The sequence below is a fragment of the Leucopleurus acutus genome (assembly GCF_964270905.1).
Source record: "Leucopleurus acutus genome assembly, chromosome: 10".
NCBI classification, from domain to species: Eukaryota; Metazoa; Chordata; class Mammalia; order Artiodactyla; family Delphinidae; genus Leucopleurus; species Leucopleurus acutus.
Window position 1 is genome coordinate 76,541,288 of NC_139153.1, and position 17,977 is coordinate 76,559,264.

The following is a 17,977-nucleotide window of genomic DNA, read 5'->3' on the forward strand; positions in this document are numbered from 1 at the left end:
TAAATGAGTGTTATGGGAACCTCGGCATTCATTCAGGTGCTGTCTATGGCTGCTTTCATGTTATTCACGGCAGAGTTGGAGAGTTGCAATAGAGACCATATGGCCGCAAACTTAAAGTATTTACTATCTGGCTCTTTACAGGAAAGAAAAAAAAAAAAAAGAAGCCGCCAATACCTGTGCTCAGCCGTCAAAAGAAATGTCAAAAAATTCAGGGACCAGGAGCTCACTCACAGAAACACTCATACCTCCTCGGAGAGTCCAGCAGAGTATGGAGTTCGTGGTTTCCTTTCTTGACACCCGTTCCAACTGACACGCCAAATCTGATCCTTCCACCCCCTGCTTAAAACTCTCAGTGGCTCCCCACATGACTTACGATGGAATGCAAAACCTTTACCAGAGTTAGGGCTTACTTGGAAATGCCATCCCTGCCCTCCCCTCCCCAACTTAAAACTGGTCTCATATTCTCCCCTCATATACATTTTTTTAGGCTAATAAATGTTTTATTTTATTTTTATTTATTTTATTGAAATATAGTTGACTTACTATATTGTGTTGTGTTAATTTCTGCTGTCCAGCAAAGTGACTCAGTTATACATATATATACATCCTTTTCCATATTCTTTTCCAGTATGGTTTATCACAGGATATTGAATACAGTTCCCTGTGCTATGCAGTAAGACCTTGTTCTTTATCCATCCCCTCATTCCTGTTTTTCCTATAAGACTACCTTTATTTTGTAGTTACACATTCATCTGCTTAGTGTTGTCTTCCCCTCTGGACCACAAGCTCCATGAGGATAAGAATAGACTCTGTTACATTCTGATGCTCTCTAAGTCCTTGAGGACAGTACCCAATGTGTGGTATAACTGGTGAGGGTTTGTTGGCTAAATGAATGAATGGCTTTGCAGACCGTAAGTAATTAGAAGCAGCAAAGTAGAAGGTGGGGATGGAAGAGGTTGCTGGGCATGAGCACGGATATAAAGGCAAGTGAGAGAAAACCAAAATGCCTCCACCACGTAGCCATCATCACTCAAGAGATAAAGCAGGTTGGCACCTTTCGGTGGAAAGGCAAATAGTTTCGCCTCCAAAGCCCCTGAGGATATCACTCTGTTTTAACAGAACCAAAACTAGCTTATAAGAATTATGCTTTGTGTGGCTTAAGATGACAAGCAAATGTAACGAAGAATTTAAAATACCTCCCCTTCATTTCATAAAAAGATTACACTAACTTGGTGCTTGGAATTATAAGCAGTGTAATGAGATTATTCTCCGCAAGTCACCTATGTCCCATCTTAGCTTCAACTTTAGTTATTTGAAAAATTTCATGTACTTAGGACACTTATTTCACCACCAATCATGGTTAAATGAGCAAATATCAGTGTACCACCCCAAACTGTACAGGATATGGGAGCACTGTAAATACTTATGAAATGATTAAAAGGGAAAACCCAAGACAAAGCAAATTTCAAAGGAGGGAAGAGGTAGCTCTAAAACGACCAGCTATAAAGGCCTCCACACTCACCTTGGTGATACACATCACACCTGTCCTGTTATATCGCTTCTACTCTAGGGCACAGAGATGGACCCAAGAAGCACCAGCTGTGCTGACACATGTCAGAATACTGGTGCCTATTTCTCTTCAACAATTCTTATCCCGTGACGTCGTCCTTCAAACAAATGGGGAAAAAATCCCACGCAGTTTATAAGTACAACGTGTTTATGTCATTCTTGTTCCCTATCAAATTCCAATCACTTTTCATGGAAAATGAGCAAACTCAAGACAGTGATAAACTTTTGTCTATTCGTAAGGGATCAGCAGGAAGACCACTTGTGAGTTTGCTATAGAAAATGGTTCAATGCTGCCTAAAACTAGTACATCAAAAGGAATCTCCGCTACTGTGGTTACGATAACAAAGAAAAGGGAACCAAGTTATTCCTGAGATGGTGACTATAAGACATACTAATAGATGCTCAAACAGCAAAAACCAGGCAGGGTAGAAACACCCCCAGAAGTTCTGACCATTTTATTTTCAGCATCACATTAAATTTGTAATCGCAAGACACTGACTGCTGGGAGTTCTCTAGACTTGAAGAAAGAAAAAGAATGTACAAAGAGAAAGGCACCAGGGATAAAGCTTCTACAAAGCACGGACAGACCTGTTCTCAGTTGTGTTATATAAATGTGGTTGGCTCTGGCACTGTCTACTATCCTCTCTGATATAAAAAAGCCTTCTGTTGCTAGGGTAAAAGCAGGGACTGCTGTTAAAGCTGGCAGATCTAGAGAATGCTGAGGCTAGAATGTGCTGACAACAGGACCGGAAGGAGGCAAGCTCGGGGGACACAGGGGAAAAGGGAAAAAAATGGGCAAGACTGAACTAACCCGGATGCTGTCTTCCCTGGAACCTACAATGCAGAAGAGTGTGTACTCAGCCTTCAGGCCTTGGACCACAGAAACGCATCTCCCTCCATCCATCACGATGGCTAATTCTATAGGCTAAGACCCCACCTACGTGGAGAAGCCAGCTTATAAATAAGACAGGTAAAGGTGTAGGGGAAACATGCCTCTGGGCTCACTAAGAATTTATAGAATCCTCATATAAACCAAGGCAAAACTAACACCACCAGCCAGGCCAGCAACTGCAGCCTGAAAGTATAAACAAAACCTAATTTAGCCTGAAGCATCTGAGCAAGCCCAGCTCTACCAGATCCTGATTTGGAGCTGGGGGGGTGGGGTGGGGGAGGGAGGAGGGGGGAGGGTATGGAAGTGGTTTGACCTGTGTCTCCATTTCCTCATTAATATAATGGAGATAATAATAATACAATTAATTTTAATAATAATGCAGTAAAAATAATACATAGGATAACAATCCTAGGGTTGTTTTCACAATTAATTGTTACTACACATAAAGCAGGTAGAACACGCAAGACCCAAGGAAGTTCTCCATGAATGTTAGTTATTTTAATCTTCACTCCTTCTACTGTCATTTTACTCTAGTTTAGCTTCAGTCCCTTGGGATTAGACAACTTTTTAAAACACCTCAATTAAAACACAAATATCCAATAGAGAACAAACTAGTGGTTACCAGTGGAAAGAGGCAAGGGGGAGAAGCAATATGGGGATGGGGGAAAAAGGGTTACTATGGGATTATATGAATACGAATCACGTGTATGAAACTTTTGAAAATTGTAAAGCACTACAGAATTTAAAGAAACTTTCATTCAATAAAAAAATAAAAAATAAATAATACCTGTTTTTTTACAACACTAACTAAAGAATAAATGTGTAGCCTCCTCTTTATTAAAAAACTAAACAAAACACGGGAGTTCCGTGGAGGTCCAGTGGTTAGGACTACGTGCTTTCATTGCAGAGGGCACGGGTTCCATCATCCCTAGGTGGGGAACTAAGATCCCACAAGCCGTGAGGTGCGGCCAAAAAAAAAAAAAAAAAAAAAAAAACCACGAAAATATCCGATTCTTGATAAGTGTGTCAAAGACTCTAGATTAAAAAAAAAACAAAAAACACTGTAATCCTAAAACACACCCTACTAGGCTAGGAGCCCACACAGAACAAAACATACAGACCACATGGCAAAGAGGTAAAAGACAAGCAAGGACCAACTGGCGTTTCCAAACAGATTTAGAAGATAAACTTACTATACAGCAAATGAGAAAACACAGAGGAGAAAGGATGTGTTACTAGTAGGTACACTGGAGACAAAGGGAGAAGAAGTTAAGTCAGAGGTTCACAATTCTAGGGTCTACAACACCGGTGAACAAACTCCGGCTTTTACATTTTTAATAGTTGGGGAAAAAATATCAACAGGAGAATAAAATTTTGTGACACATGAAAAAAATCATTTGAAATTCAAATTTCGGTGTCCACAAATCAAGTTTACTTGGAACCCAGCCACACTCATTCCTCTGGGCATTGCCTAGGTCCGGCTTTCAAAGTACAGAGGCAGAGTTGAGTAGTTTCCACAGAGATCACAGGGTCTACATGGCCGAAAATACTATCTAGCTCTTTATAGATAAAGTTCACCAACCCCTGGTCTAAAAGTTTAGGAAATGCTCCTGACTGGAGCCCTGGCTTGCAGAGGCACAATTAATGGCAGCCTGATGATGGCCCCAGGAGGCCCAGAGGGAGGGCTGCAGAAAATGGTGAAACTTATTTGACCATGAAATCCTTTACTCACGCTAGGAGTATGAACATTCTGCAGAACACACTGATGTAGGTCTCACCACCAACATGATGCTGAATTCCAGAAAGGTTAATAAACCCAACATTAAAAAGATCAAATATAAAATTTAAAGTAATAGCAATAGTTGATTTAGCCCATCTGTAAGGAGATCGATGTCTAGGAATAAAGACGCAGACGTAGAGAATGGACTTGAAGACACGGGGAGGGGAAAGGGTAAGCTGGGACGAAGTGATAGAGTGGCATGGACATATACCAAATGTAAAATAGATAGCTAGTGGGAAGCAGCCGCATAGCACAGGGAGATCAGCTCGGTGCTTTGTGACCACCTAGAGGGGTGGGATAGGGAGGGTGGGAGGGAGACGCAAGAGCGAGGGGATATGGGGATATATGTTTATGTGATTCACTTTGTTATAAAGCAGAAACTAACACACCATTGTAAAGCAATTATATTCCAATAAAGATGTTAAAAAAAAAGAGAGCAATGTCTGACTATGAAAACAAAAATCAACAACAAAAAAGAAGATATTCTCAGACACAAAAGAAGATACTCTCATTTTCTGATACTCTCAGAAAATAGGTTTAAGAAATTAACCGAGGGAAATCCCTGGCAGTCCAGTGGTTAGGACTCCACACTTTCAATGCCGTGGCCCGGGTTCAATCCCTGGTCAGGGAACTAAGATCCTGCAAGCCACATGGCACGGCTGAAAAAAAGAAAAAGAAAGAAAAAGAAAAAAAAACATTAACAGAAATGTTTGCATTACGAAATATAGAAACATTAAAAGTAGACTGGAAAAATATATGCCACATATAGCTAATAAAAGCTTATAACTAAAAATGTAAAGAATTAATGCAAAGGAGGTTAACACAAATTCCACTCAATAGTTGAGACAGAAACACTACAAGGGAAATTATCCCATGGATAAATTGATGATATCCCTAGCAACTACTGAAATGTAAATTTGCACAACCAAGGACCTTTACATGTCTATATTAAAGCAGCATAAATAAATTAAAATGAGAAACTTCAACGTTGGCAGGCTTGTGGGGTAGAAGGTACATTTATAGGTTGCTGGTGATGTTCTTAATGAATGGAGTCTTTCTAAAGACAATCTGGCAACATGCAGCACGAGCCATAAAATGGTTCGTTCATTTCCTGCGACCCCGCAATTCCACTTTGGGGAATACACTTCAAATGCACCTCACTTTTGGGAACAACCCAAAAGGGAAAAGAGCAGCTCGTCTGTACAGAGACAACTCTATTACTGCTGCTCGCTTGCAGTAGGAAAACAATGACAATAACCTAAGTGTCCAACAACAGGGGGATGACTCAACACACGGCCAACCAGAGAAGAGGTGGGCTTAAAAACTGGCGGGCATGAAGATTGCACTGACATAAATCACAGCACCTCAAACTCATATCCAAACGTTGGGTGCTCCAATCCCACCCACTTCTTCCCCAGCCTCCCCTTCAAAGGAATCAGACCATCAAAGACTAAATTCAAGAAGCGGAGAGTCATGGGATTTCCCTGGTGGTCCAGTGGTTAGGATTCCGAGCTTCCACTGCAGGGGGCATAGTCTCGACACCTGTGCCCCCCAGGGAACTAAGATCCCACAAGCCACACGGTGCCAGGGAGCCAGCCTTGATGACTGCTTTCTTTTCACCGCACCTGCCCGCTCGTATTTCACCATCAGGAAACTCTCTTCAAACTCTTGCAGATCTAACTGGTAGCCCCCCATGTTCACTGCCACCGCCCCAGAACCATCATCTTTCCCCTGAACTATGGCAAAAGGTTCCAACTGGCCTCCTGCATCTACGTTTCTCCTTTCCAGCCCATTTTCCACAGAACTGCCACGGTGATCTATTAAAAAAAAAAAAAATCTAATTAAAGCCATATTATAACCCTGCTTCCCACTGTACTCTGAGTGATATCCTGACATATTCGTATCTTTAAAGATCTTGTACAGTCTGGCCTCTGCCCACCTCTTCAACCTCAGTCCATGCTCCCTCTGCCTCTATTCGCTGAGCACCAACCACAATGGCCTTCTTTCCAGTCTCTGAACATGTGGGCCCTTTCCTACCTCTGGGCCCTTCCACGTGCTGTTCCCTCTTACTGGAATATTCACCCTTCTGCTCTTTCAGAAGATTAGTCCTTAAATATCAACCCTTCTGTCTTCCCTGATAAACTATAAACTTCAAGAGGGAGGACCCATTAATAGCCTTTTACCATCACATACCCAGAGTCTAGCAATGCCTGATGTTTAACAGATGCACCATAAATATTTATTAAATGAGTGAAAAATATATCCCTGTAAGATCACAGAAAAATAGCTACAGAAAGAAATGCAGAGCACAAGCACGTACATATTAGTTTTAACTGTACATGAATGGTTGTGTAACATCCAAGAATAAGAATGAATTGGGAAGGGGCTTCCCTGGCGGTCCAGTGGTTAGGACTCCGTACTTTCACTGCCAAGGGACCAGGTTCAATCCCGGGCCCAGGTTCAATCCCTGGTCACAGAACTTAGATCCCACAAGCGGTGCAACGTGGCTAAAAAAATAATAATAATAAATAAATAAAATGTTCCTTGTTAGTAACTCAAATACCCTTGAGATGTAGCTCAAAGTATTGAGAGATAGATCAAGCTCTCACTACCCTCTAACTTGTCTAGAATGAATGAACAGTTAGTTTACAGCAAAATCCTTCTGGAATTCATTCAACAATCATTTATTGCTTAACTACTATGTGTCAGGGCATTGAGCCAGAAACACAAAGATGAATAGCACATTGTCTGTCGTCAGTAAGAAGCTGAAATGGAGTAACGCTGGCCCTACGCATCCCACATGGGGAGGGAAGCATACCCAGATCTTGTCCGATTTGGTATTTCTCCTGGACCAGGTACACAAGATTTCAACCAAAGAGAGAAGAGCCATGGACGTCCAGAAGTAAAGGAAGAGCAAGGAGTGACTAACGCCCAGCTAGATTATTCTGGGAACCTGTCACCATTTGCCTTTGAGTACTTTTCCCCCTTCCCATCCTCTTGCCTCTATTAACCCTGGTTATGCTGAACTGGCCATACCTAAGTTGATATCAGATTATGGTCTTGTCTCTAAAGGATTCTTTGGGAAACCAGAATGCCAACCTCTTTCCTGGAACCAGTGATAACATTTCTTCTCCCCTTATGCCTTTCTTTAGTCTACTCAGCACCTACAATCTATGAAAACCTTGCTTAGGAGAGCGCTACAAGCGTGATAAACCAAACACAAACACATCACCTACAAGACCATGCAAATCATGGAGCCCAACCAGTTTCTAAGAGACCTGAAATGAAAAGTTAACAAAGAAAATACTAATAACAGATGAGGCAAACCCATGCACTGATCCTATACAAATACTCAGGCTGGCAGCAGAGAAAAAACCCCAAGAGGTCCTCAAGTTCTCAGGATGAGTTGAAACTGCCATGCTAAGCAGAACCCGTGTCATACTGTTACTCACTAAGCAAATATTTTTCAAAATGACCCAAGGAGCAGGAAAGCAAAGCGTCTATTCCCTATTTATAACATTTCAATGTGCAGGAGTATCTTTCCATCTTAACCATAGCACCATTCCTTGTCAGAATCACACCATAGGAAAATGCTTGCCAAGGGCTGCATGCCCTCCCCTTTCAATACACACACACACAGGTTGCTTTTACTTTATAATCAGCCCTTTGGGCTAAACTTCCAAATGCCATCGTGGAGCAGAAATGCTCACCCAGTGGAAAGAGAATGTTCGACTCTCAGGTAAAAGCGTTCCTTTAACGGGAAACAAAATTCCAGTCAATTAAGGTTACTTGTGCCCTACCCACATCTTGGCAGAAAGGGCAGTGTGTAGGAAGCCAGGTCGGCCTAGATCTGAACTCTCTCTCTGGCAGTTGACAACTGCTTGACCATAACTTCTCCTAAGCCTCATTTCCTACAAAATGGGACTAATGCTACTACCTCATGGACTTGAAGGTTTTATTGAGATCATTTGTAGAAGGTATTCAACACAATGTCAATGGTACATGCTCGATAAACAGAAGCTTAACGATACCAACATCGATGATTCATATTAAGAGCCATTACTATTCCTTCCCTCTGGGCTGTCAGGGCCAAAGCCCTCTTAAAGCCATCACTGCTCATTGGATTCCAGAACCCATGAACTCACTCCTTTCCTTTCTCCTAAATCCATTCAACTCAGGCTCCTTCTCCCAAAACAGACTAGCAAATGGCTCCAAGAACTAGAGCCACCAAGCAGTCCTGGTGGCAAAAGAGCAAACGGAAAATTATATCGGGACTTCCCTGGTGGTGCAGTGGCTAAGAATCCGCCTGTCAATGCAAGGGACACAGGTTTGAGCCCTGGTCCGGGAAGATCCCACATGCCTCGGAGCAACTAAGCCCGTGCGCCACAACTACTGAGCCTACGCTCCAGAGTCCATGAGCCACAACTACTGAGCCCACGTGCCACAACTACTGAAGCCCATGTGCCTAGAGCCTGTGCTTCGCAAGAAGAGAAGCCACCGCAATGAGAAGCCTGCGTGCTGCAACGAAAAGTAGCCCCCACTCGCCACAACTAGAGAAAGCCCACACACAGCAACGAAGACCCAACGCAGCCAAAAATCAATAAATAAAATAAATAAAATTAAAAAAAATTATATCAAGATAAGCTCACGAGTCTTGCTGTGACTTCATTTATGAAGCCTCCTCTTTTTTATTTTTATTTTTTTAACTTTTTGGCCACGCCATGTGGCATGCAGGATCTCAGTTCCCTGACCAGGGATCAAACCCCTGCCCCCTGCAATGCAAGTGCAGAGTCTTGACCACTGGACCACCAGGGAAGTCCCAGAAGCCCCGTCTTTTTTAAATTTGGTTTTGTTTTTTTTCGTTTAGAATGAAGCCTTGGGGCTTCCCTGGTGGCGCAGTGGTTGAGAGTCTGCCTGCCAATGCAGGGGACACAGGTTCGAGCCCTAGTCTGGGAGGATCCCACATGCTGCGGAGCAACTGGGCCCGTGAGCCACAACTACTGAGCCTGCGCGTCTGGAGCCTGTGCTCCACAACAAGAGAGGCCGCGATAGTGAGAGGCCCGCGCACTGCGATGAAGAGTGGCCCCCGCTCGCCGTGAGAAGATGGGGCTATAGCACGCTGCCCTGACTCCCCACCCATGCCCCGCCCAGTCCCACTCCTGCTTGAGGGCCCCCTGAGCGCAACTTTCCCACCACTGCAAGCATCCATCTTCTCCAAGGCCAGGGTGCTAACATGTGGAAAAACTCCAGAGAGCCAGAAGCCAGGAGAACGGACCGTTCCTGGAGGCCTTCAGTAGCTCTTACGAAGCGTGAGGTCACCACTGCTTTCAAGCAACGGCCTAAACGTCCGTGAGCGCCAGGTTTCTACAGCTCTCGTGAGCGTTCGGCAGACACTTAAACATCTGCCAGGTTCCTCCCTACTTATAATCTCTGCCTGGCTCCTCTCCTCTTGGACTCAGGCTGGAAATGGGAGGTGGCAGAGTAGCCAGGTGGCAGCACACAAGCCGATTTAGGATGCCTGTTTACTTTTTGGTATTTGACAAATACAAACACTGGGGCTGGGCCAGTATTTATTCACGACCTCACCCCGCCCCTAAAGAATCGAGGCTCAGCAGCTGCTACCCCAGCAACAGTAATGCCCAGGGTCCCGCTACCGCTAAACGGGGATTCAATTTGGGGACCAGGTTAACTCCTATCACGGCTTCCATTTTCATTCTGTCAAACAGACATAGCTGCGCCTAATGCTCTAGACCGCATCCACTCCAAATGGTCGTCGGGCACACGCCCAAGGGCGATGAGAGGCTCTTGTCACCGAAGAGAAGCACCTGAGTTTTCCAGGAAGTTGCCGGGTGACCTGGCATCACCAGAGTCTGCCAGGCCTGCTTGGGGGAAGAGGGCCAGCAGAGCTAGTGCTTACCGGAAAAAAAGGCATGGCAGTTGACAGAAAGAAAAGTCACTCAATTCACACTGGCCCCTGAATGATCTGATGATGCATCTGGCCATTTCCCATCACACACACACACACACACACACACACACACACACACACACACACACTTAATAAAGTCTACTTGAGCCAATTATAGTTTGAATGCTTTATAAAGGGGCGGCTGAGTACAAAACCCATTTGCAACTTCTCTATGGAATCTCCGAAGAGACGTTACCTCTCATCCTCACAGATGGAGTCAAGTGTAAGGTGAAATGTGATGTCTTCTGATTTACAAGCAGACTGAGCCCACGCACACTTACCCCATCCACCTGGAGAAACAGGCCTTCTGCAAACAGTGCTGGAAAAGACAGCATTAACTGTGCTAACCACATCCAGCTTGAAAGACTCTGTTCAAATTTAGCCACACGAAAATATGTCATCTAGCCGGTTGGTGGACCTATGCCGATTTAGTCCCGGGTACTTCCTCAACTTAAGGTAGCATGCATTCCATGACAAGGAATCGTTTTCTTGCCGATTTGGTGCGCCTGTGTGTTTTCTTTACACGGTAGGTTTGTTTATTTGTTTCGGACTGGGCCTGAGACAGATTCAGCCATATGCCTTTAGAAACAGTTGAGATGAGAATTCAGATGAGAAAGCTCGATCCCATTCTATACATTTTGACAACAGGGATGGGAGATTCCCGGGGTACATGAGAAACCCTGCCTTCCGGGACAGGTCTGCGTTCCCTACTCTTCTGAGTCATAAGTCACTTTCCCTACCAAGGCTAGTAGATATCATTCTGAGAGTAGGAAGACGTTTCTTCTTCTGACTTTCAGACTAAAAGCCAAAATTATTTCAAGTAGTTTAAAGATGTTAACATCTATCACATTTTGTGTATTACCTTGAGTATAGTACATTCATCCACTGATTCTTTCTGAACGCGTGAAACCCAACCAGCACTATGGATAGCCACGTACATTTATACACCAAACCAAACACCAAATCAAATTATCAAATTAACTTTGATAAGCAAAGGTCAGGAGATGGCATTAAGCTAGACATCTAGTCTCAAAGACACTGACAAACACCATACTTGGGACTTTCTAGACTAGCACAGCTGAAGGATTTTACAGCAACTGTCCTATCTGGAATTCATAATCTGTGCAGATGAGTGGTTTCTAAAATTTCAGACCTCATTTCCTTATCAATTACGGCTCCCTTCTTCTGACTGTCCCACTGCCAATATTCTATCTGTCCAGTCAAAGCAACTCCCTGAGGGCAAGAGACACCTTTGAGTGTGTTGTGTCATGCTGGGCAAGCCCTTCTAGGGCATTCCTTAACTCCGGCACAAACCTTAAGGTCTCATTTATCTGCTCTCCAGACTTTTGGCCTGAAACACGCAATATTTTGGGGGGGGGGGTTTAAAATATATTTTATTTATTTATTTTTGGCTGCATTGGGTCTTCGTTGCTGTGCGCGGCTCTCTCCAGCTGCGGCGAGCAGGGGCCACTCTTCGCTGAGGTGCGGGGGCCCCTCATTGCGGTGGCCTCTCCTATTGCGGAGCATGGGCTCCAGGTGTGTGGGCTTCAGCAGGGAAGCCCTGAAACATGCAGTATTTTGCCTTTCAGTGTGTGGTTCACTTTCCAATATCACACAGACATCTCAACGCATCAGAAACAGGGGCTTTCGGACTTCCCTGGTGGCGCAGTGGTTAAGAATCCGCCTGCCAATGCCGGGGACAAGGGTTCAAGCCCTGCTCCGGGAAGATCTCACATGCCACGGAGCAACTAAACCCGTGCGCCACAACTACTGAGCCTGTGCTCTAGAGCCCACAAGCCACAACTACTGAAGCCCGCGAGCCTAGAGCCCGTGCTCCACAACAAGAGAAGCCTGAACACTGCAACAAAGAGTAGCCCCCACTCGCCGCAACTAGAGAAAGCCCACGCACAGCAACAAAGACCCAATGCAGCCAAAAATAAACAAATTAATTAATTAATTAAAAACAGAAAAGAAACAGGGACTTCCCTGGCGGTCCAGTGGTTAAGACTCCGTGCTTCCACCGCACAGGGCATGGGTTCAATCCCTGGCCAGGGAACTAAGATCCCACAAGCCACGTGGTGTGGCCAAAAAAAACAACAACAAAAATAAACGCATCAGAGACAGAAGTGCAAGCAGCGAAAACACTTTCCTCCAAAGGCACTGGTGTAATTCTCATCAACTTCCTGCAACAGACCAAACCACCAGCCTCAACTCTCCCCCAGTGAGCCTTCTCTCCTGTTACATTTCATCATCGGGCAATTTGGAGTTGTGAAACCTGCAGAGTGGCACAGGAGGGAGGCATGAAGTGGGAGAGGGAGTCAGGCTGTCCTGGGTCCCAGCCCCAGTGCCATTATCCCTTGGGAGCTGGGTGGCCCAGGACAATCAATGAAGTTTTTGCAGCCTCCATTTTCCCAACTGTAAAATGAAAATCATCCCACCTGCTTCAGAGATGTTGGGAGTAAGAGAGATACTCTCTATAAAGCACCTGACACATACAATAATAATGGTCATATTATATGTTATATGTATACATATTATATATTATATAAAGATTTTTTTAAAGCTTATAGTAAGTTCTCTTTCAGTTAGCCTGTCATCACAAGAAAGAAATTGTCAAAAATCATGGCAACAACAAACACTGTCACCCAAAAAAGGAGATATTTGAAAGAAGAAGAGTGATGGAAAGCCATAATAAAAAAACATTTTATTGGGTTTATTCTTTTTGAAGCTAACGGCAACGAATGGGTAGGGCATTATCTCCCCACTGGCCCCGGTAGTTCTGAGCATGCTTCCGTGTCTACCTGAGCTCCAGTACCTGGAGTCTGTCATTTTCACATGGCCAAGAATCCCAGTGGGATAAAGAATCCTTATAACGATGTCATGGGGTCATCATTTTTTTTTTTTTTTTGGCCGTGACTTGCAGCATGCAAGATCTTAGTTCCCTGACCAGGGATTGAACCCGTGCCCCCTGTACTGGGAGCGTGGAGTCTTAACCACTAGACAGCCAGGGAAGTCCCATGAGATCATCATTTTATACACTAACAATGCCTGGGCTGAGGACTGGAGCTTGCAGAGCGGGAATGGGAAAAATAAAAGACATTGCCTCCCCACCCTGGTGACCCCTGGTCCACCCTCTCAATTTCCCTTCAGGACAAAGGGGTCAACTCTAGGCCATTCCGTGAACTGAAGTGGAACCTTTCTTATCATAATTAGCAGAAGAATAAGGACTCATTTTAGTTAATATCTTGAGATTGCTTCTAAACATGACTATAAATTTCTTTTTTTTTTTTTTTTAAAGACAGCCCAACTTACATTCTCAAGTCTTCAGTTGCAAATCCAGTGCACAATTTTTAGGTCAACTGGACTTAATGATTTCGGAAAAGGAGCTGGACTCTTTCTCCGGAGGTTAAAGCAAGCTGCACTTGGATTACGTTCTGACCTTACTTTAAGCATCTCATGCAGAAGTGGAAAGTCAATGAAATACTGCACTGACTTAAGACTTAACCCAGAGATGGGCTCTATGAGGAGCTTAATGATCAGATGTGTTGGAGGGATCGGACAGGCATGTAGTGGGGTGGCACACAGTGGGGCACAGTAGTAGATCTAAGGCGGACAAGGAGGCAGCTGAAGGATGGACCTACTTCATCTTAGGATCAATGTTCCCTGGGCCTTAGATGGGCTTTTCTCCACACCAAGACTGTCCAATCCAGGTTCCCTGCTTTAAGAGACCTTCCTCCTCTACCGCTCATCACCCACCACCCTTGAGTCAACGATAAAAATCTTGACTTTGCCATTTCTATAAAATGGGCAGAAAAGGGTCTTTGAAGGAAGACTGGGACTTGCCTCATTATAAATGCTAACAGCACCGAACTTTTCTTTAGCCTCTCTCTTCCCCTTTAAAACACACCCTCACACAGGGAACCAGAGTGTCTGTAGGATGAATTCCCAGGCCATAGCAACTGCAATGCCCTGGGATCTAAGAGATCTTGGCTGGCCAGGCATTAAGCCCTTTGCGAGAAGGAGACAGCAAGCCTGCCTTTCCCTGACACAGCCCTGCCATGAAAATAGGCTCTTGTTTTTTGTTTTTGTTCGGCCTTTAGCTAAGAATCTCCATCCTCCTTGAGGAGACAAAAAGATATGCACGGGAAGCTTATGGTGGCTTGGGTTTGATCTTAAGTCAACTTTCTTCCCCCTAACTCATCCCATTCCCCCCCAACATTTGCAAAGAAGGGGAAGGGTTCTGGGGAAGTTGGGGATAAGTTTTGGGTCAAAGGTGCTTTCAGGCTCTGACCAGATAAGTGACAGAGAGGAGGACTACCTACAGAGCACGCCCTGGAGCTGAATGCAGACCGAGTGCCCAAGGAGGAAGTTGCCTCACCCTGCAGGCTCACCTGCCCGGCCACAGGTAAGCGAGCGATAGGAAAGACTGGAGAAAATTCAGCTTCCTTTATGGAGAGCTCTCTCCCCCTCCCCCCACTCAAGTGCCAACGCGCTGGCTGCCTGGCTGCGAGCCGGCGCTTTGGAGGCGCCTCAGAGCGGGTCTCAGGGTTCTTCTTTGGGCGTGCAGAAACCGGGACCCACCCAGCCAAAGCGGAGAGATGGGGGGAGGGGGCGAGGCGCCCGCGCCGAACGCTAGGCGCGGATGCACGCGGCGGTCTTGGGAGCCGGCGCGCACAGGTCCCGCGCTCTCCCACTGCGGTAGCATCCCGACATGACACTGCAGCTGCAACAAAGCGGCGGCCGCCGCCAGCCTCGGCGCCCACCCCGCGGCCCCAGCCCCACTCCACGCGGCGGGGGCAGCGGCCGGTGGCCGTGGGGGTGCGTGGAGGGGGTGGAGGCCCCCGGAGGGGCCGAGGAGGGGGAGAAGCCCTGAAATGCGCAGGAAGCCCGGTGGACACCTCCCGCACCTCGCCCGGCGCAGCCAGACTGCAAGGAAAACAATTCGCCTTCATTCCGGAGTCCCGGCTGAGCCCTACGGCTCCCCCAAATGACCCGGTCCGAGCCCTCCGCTGTGTTGCCTTCCCTCGGTCGCAAACCTCCCAACCCAGCCGGCCGGACCCCAGCCCCCCGCAGCCCCGGCCCGAGGACCCGCCCGGCTCCCGGAGCGCGGTGCCTTCTGCTCCCACGCGGCCGCCGCCCCCGGCTCCCCCCCCCCCGCCCCCAGCAACCCCGAGCTCTCACCAGGAAAAGGCAGCCCGCGATCATCGTGGCTCCGGCGATGCGGCTGCAGGAGGCCGGGGCGGTGCTGCTGCTCGCGGAGATCCCCATGGCTGAGCCCGGGGCTCGCAGGGCGCCCGGGGCGCGTGGCCCCCCGGCAGCTGGAATCAGCGGCTGCTTCTGCCCAGCGCCGCATCCACCGCCGCCTCCCGAGCCGGGAGCCCATCTACCTCCAACACCCCATGTGCACTGCGGCAGCGGGACAGCCCGACAGAGGAGGGAGGCGGCGAGGGAGGCTCCGGGGGCGCTCAGCACCTGCCCAGCTGCGCGGCTGCCCGGGCGGGGAGAAGCAGCCGCGGCTGCAACCCGCGCCTCCCCGTGCTCTCCTCCGACAGCGGCTGCGGAGAACCAGGGAGGAGGGCTGGGCGCGAGAGAGCGAAGGAACAACTTCCCATAGCGAAGCCTCCAGCCGCTGCCAACCACCCTCCTCCGCTGCCCAGACCGGCCGGCGAGGGAATGAGTCGGGTGGCCGCCGGGCGCGGGGACACACGTGGTGGTGCTGAAGGGGCGGGGAATCGGCCCTTTGTGATGTCACCGCGAAGGAGGCCGGCTCTTTGTGCGATCAGAAGTGGGAAGGCGGTCCAGGAGGAGCGCGGAGGGAGAAGTTGCCGCCTGGCGTTCGCCGAAGAAATTGCAGCTGCTTATTGACCCAGGGAAAACTTTGCGAAGGTATGCACACCCTTGACCCCAATTTATTTCCTTTTTCTAAGATGATTCTCAGTAAATTATTTCCTGTGACAGACGCCTTTCTATTGCTTCTGGCTCAATGATTAAGGACAGCAAACGACCATAAAGCATTAGATCAACTGTATGCCATAAAGAGACCAGCAACTTGGTTCTCAAACGTAGCTGCGCTTTAGAATCAGCTGGAGAGTTTAAAACATACGCGTTGATGCCTGGTCCTACCCCAGAGATTCTGCTTTACTTGGAATAGGATGTGGCCTGGGCATTGGGAATTTTTTCAGTTCTCCAGGTGATGTGAGGAGATTATGGGGCAAAGTTTGAAATCCTCTGGGCTAATGAATGCAGTTAAGGAAATCCAGACTAAAGAATTCCAAACCCGGAGTCCGCGGAAGCTGGGTCTGTGGATGGTCTTCCAGAGGTCTTGGAAATCCTTGAAATACGTGGGCCGGTGCATTTTCCTAAATAAAGGATCCAAAGTTTTGAATCAGACTATAACAGAGATAAGAAACACCCTTCCCCTCAAAAAAAGTGTTAAAAAATTTTGAGTTGAGTTCCAAATGCCTTTGTGGGATGTGAGTGGGTAGAGAGGGAGGTAATATTCTGCCTCAGAAGTAAGAGCAACCAGAGCATTCCCTTGGTTGGCTGGCATCTCCTGCATTTCTCAATGTGAGAGAGGACCTGGCCTTCCTTTCTTTGTCTCTCCTGGTGGGAGGCAGAGTCTCCTGAGAGCTGCCACCATTTCTGGTACAGTGTCCATCCTCTAGGTTCTGCCAGCACAGGGCACGCTGTATTGAAATTACCTCTTTGGCCATCTGGCTCATACCACTCATTTGTGAACCCTATGGTGCTGGGCTTCTTCTAGCTTTCCTTGACCCCTTCTACTTCAAGATAACACAGTTTCTCAATTATCTGCTTCAAGACTCAATACAGTACTCCTGAAGGTAACTTACCAAGGCAGTTGAGAGAATAGTGGAAGAAAAGCGGTTACCAAATGGAAAAAGATGAACTGCTAAGTTAAATAAAGAAGACCTAAAATTGATGAGAGCTGGCTACTAAATTCTGGCCAAGTAGAATCGCCATGTATGTCTTCTGGGAAGCATTCCCATTGGCTAGACCTTAGTTATTCATCATCCCTCCCATCCAAGGTCATGAAGACCTGCTAATTCTATCTCAATTAATTCTAATCTAATTCTATCTCTGTCATTTTTTCCCCTTTGCTCCTCCTCTAGATCCCTTCTGCTCTGGTCAAAGCCTCTTGTCTAGACGATTACACAAACCTCATGATTGGCATCCCTGCCTCTCAGTCCTGCAATAAATCTCTTCTTCACACCCTAAGGATAATGAACATTTTAGAACCTAAATCTGGTCATGTTCTTTCCTCACCAAATCCCCAACAAAGTTTCCTCATTATTCTCAATTTGAAGTTCAAAATCCTAACAAAACAATTCATTCTGATCTCTGTTTATGGTTCAACCCTCCCCCCTGCTACAAGGTCGAGTAAACATGTACAGATATGGCACATAGAGCCTTTACTTCCTACATCCGGCTTAGTTTCATCCCCAGTACCTGCCAGTCCCTACAAACCCCAGGTTCTACACACTAATCCCATTAGATCATTGTGTTTCTTAACTACCTTGTCCTTGTCATACTTCTGAGCCTTTGTTAGGTGTTGTTTTCTTTTCAATTCCCCTCCTCTGCTTATTGAATCCCTATGAATCTACCCTTTAAGACCAACCTCAAGTGGTACCTCATCTCAGAAGCCTTTCCTAATGTCCTCTCCTCACCTTCTCTACCCTCATATGGAAAGACAGTTGTTCCTCTAGCTTTATCCTACATGTCTCTGTTACAGCATCTATGACATTATACT

At 46.5% G+C, this 17,977-nt stretch overlaps 1 protein-coding gene across 1 annotated transcript in view; it reads right to left on the minus strand.

The window, feature by feature from the left end:
• The window catches only part of TNFRSF21 (TNF receptor superfamily member 21), a 65,028-nt gene extending 49,183 nt beyond the window's left edge, over positions 1-15,845 (minus strand). The window contains exon 1 of the mRNA XM_082847534.1: positions 15,391-15,845. Within this exon, the coding sequence (XP_082703660.1) occupies positions 15,391-15,477 (87 nt within the window). The 5' untranslated portion in view covers positions 15,478-15,845. The remainder of the gene's footprint in view (positions 1-15,390) is intronic.
• Between the last annotated feature and the right edge of the window lie 2,132 nt (positions 15,846-17,977).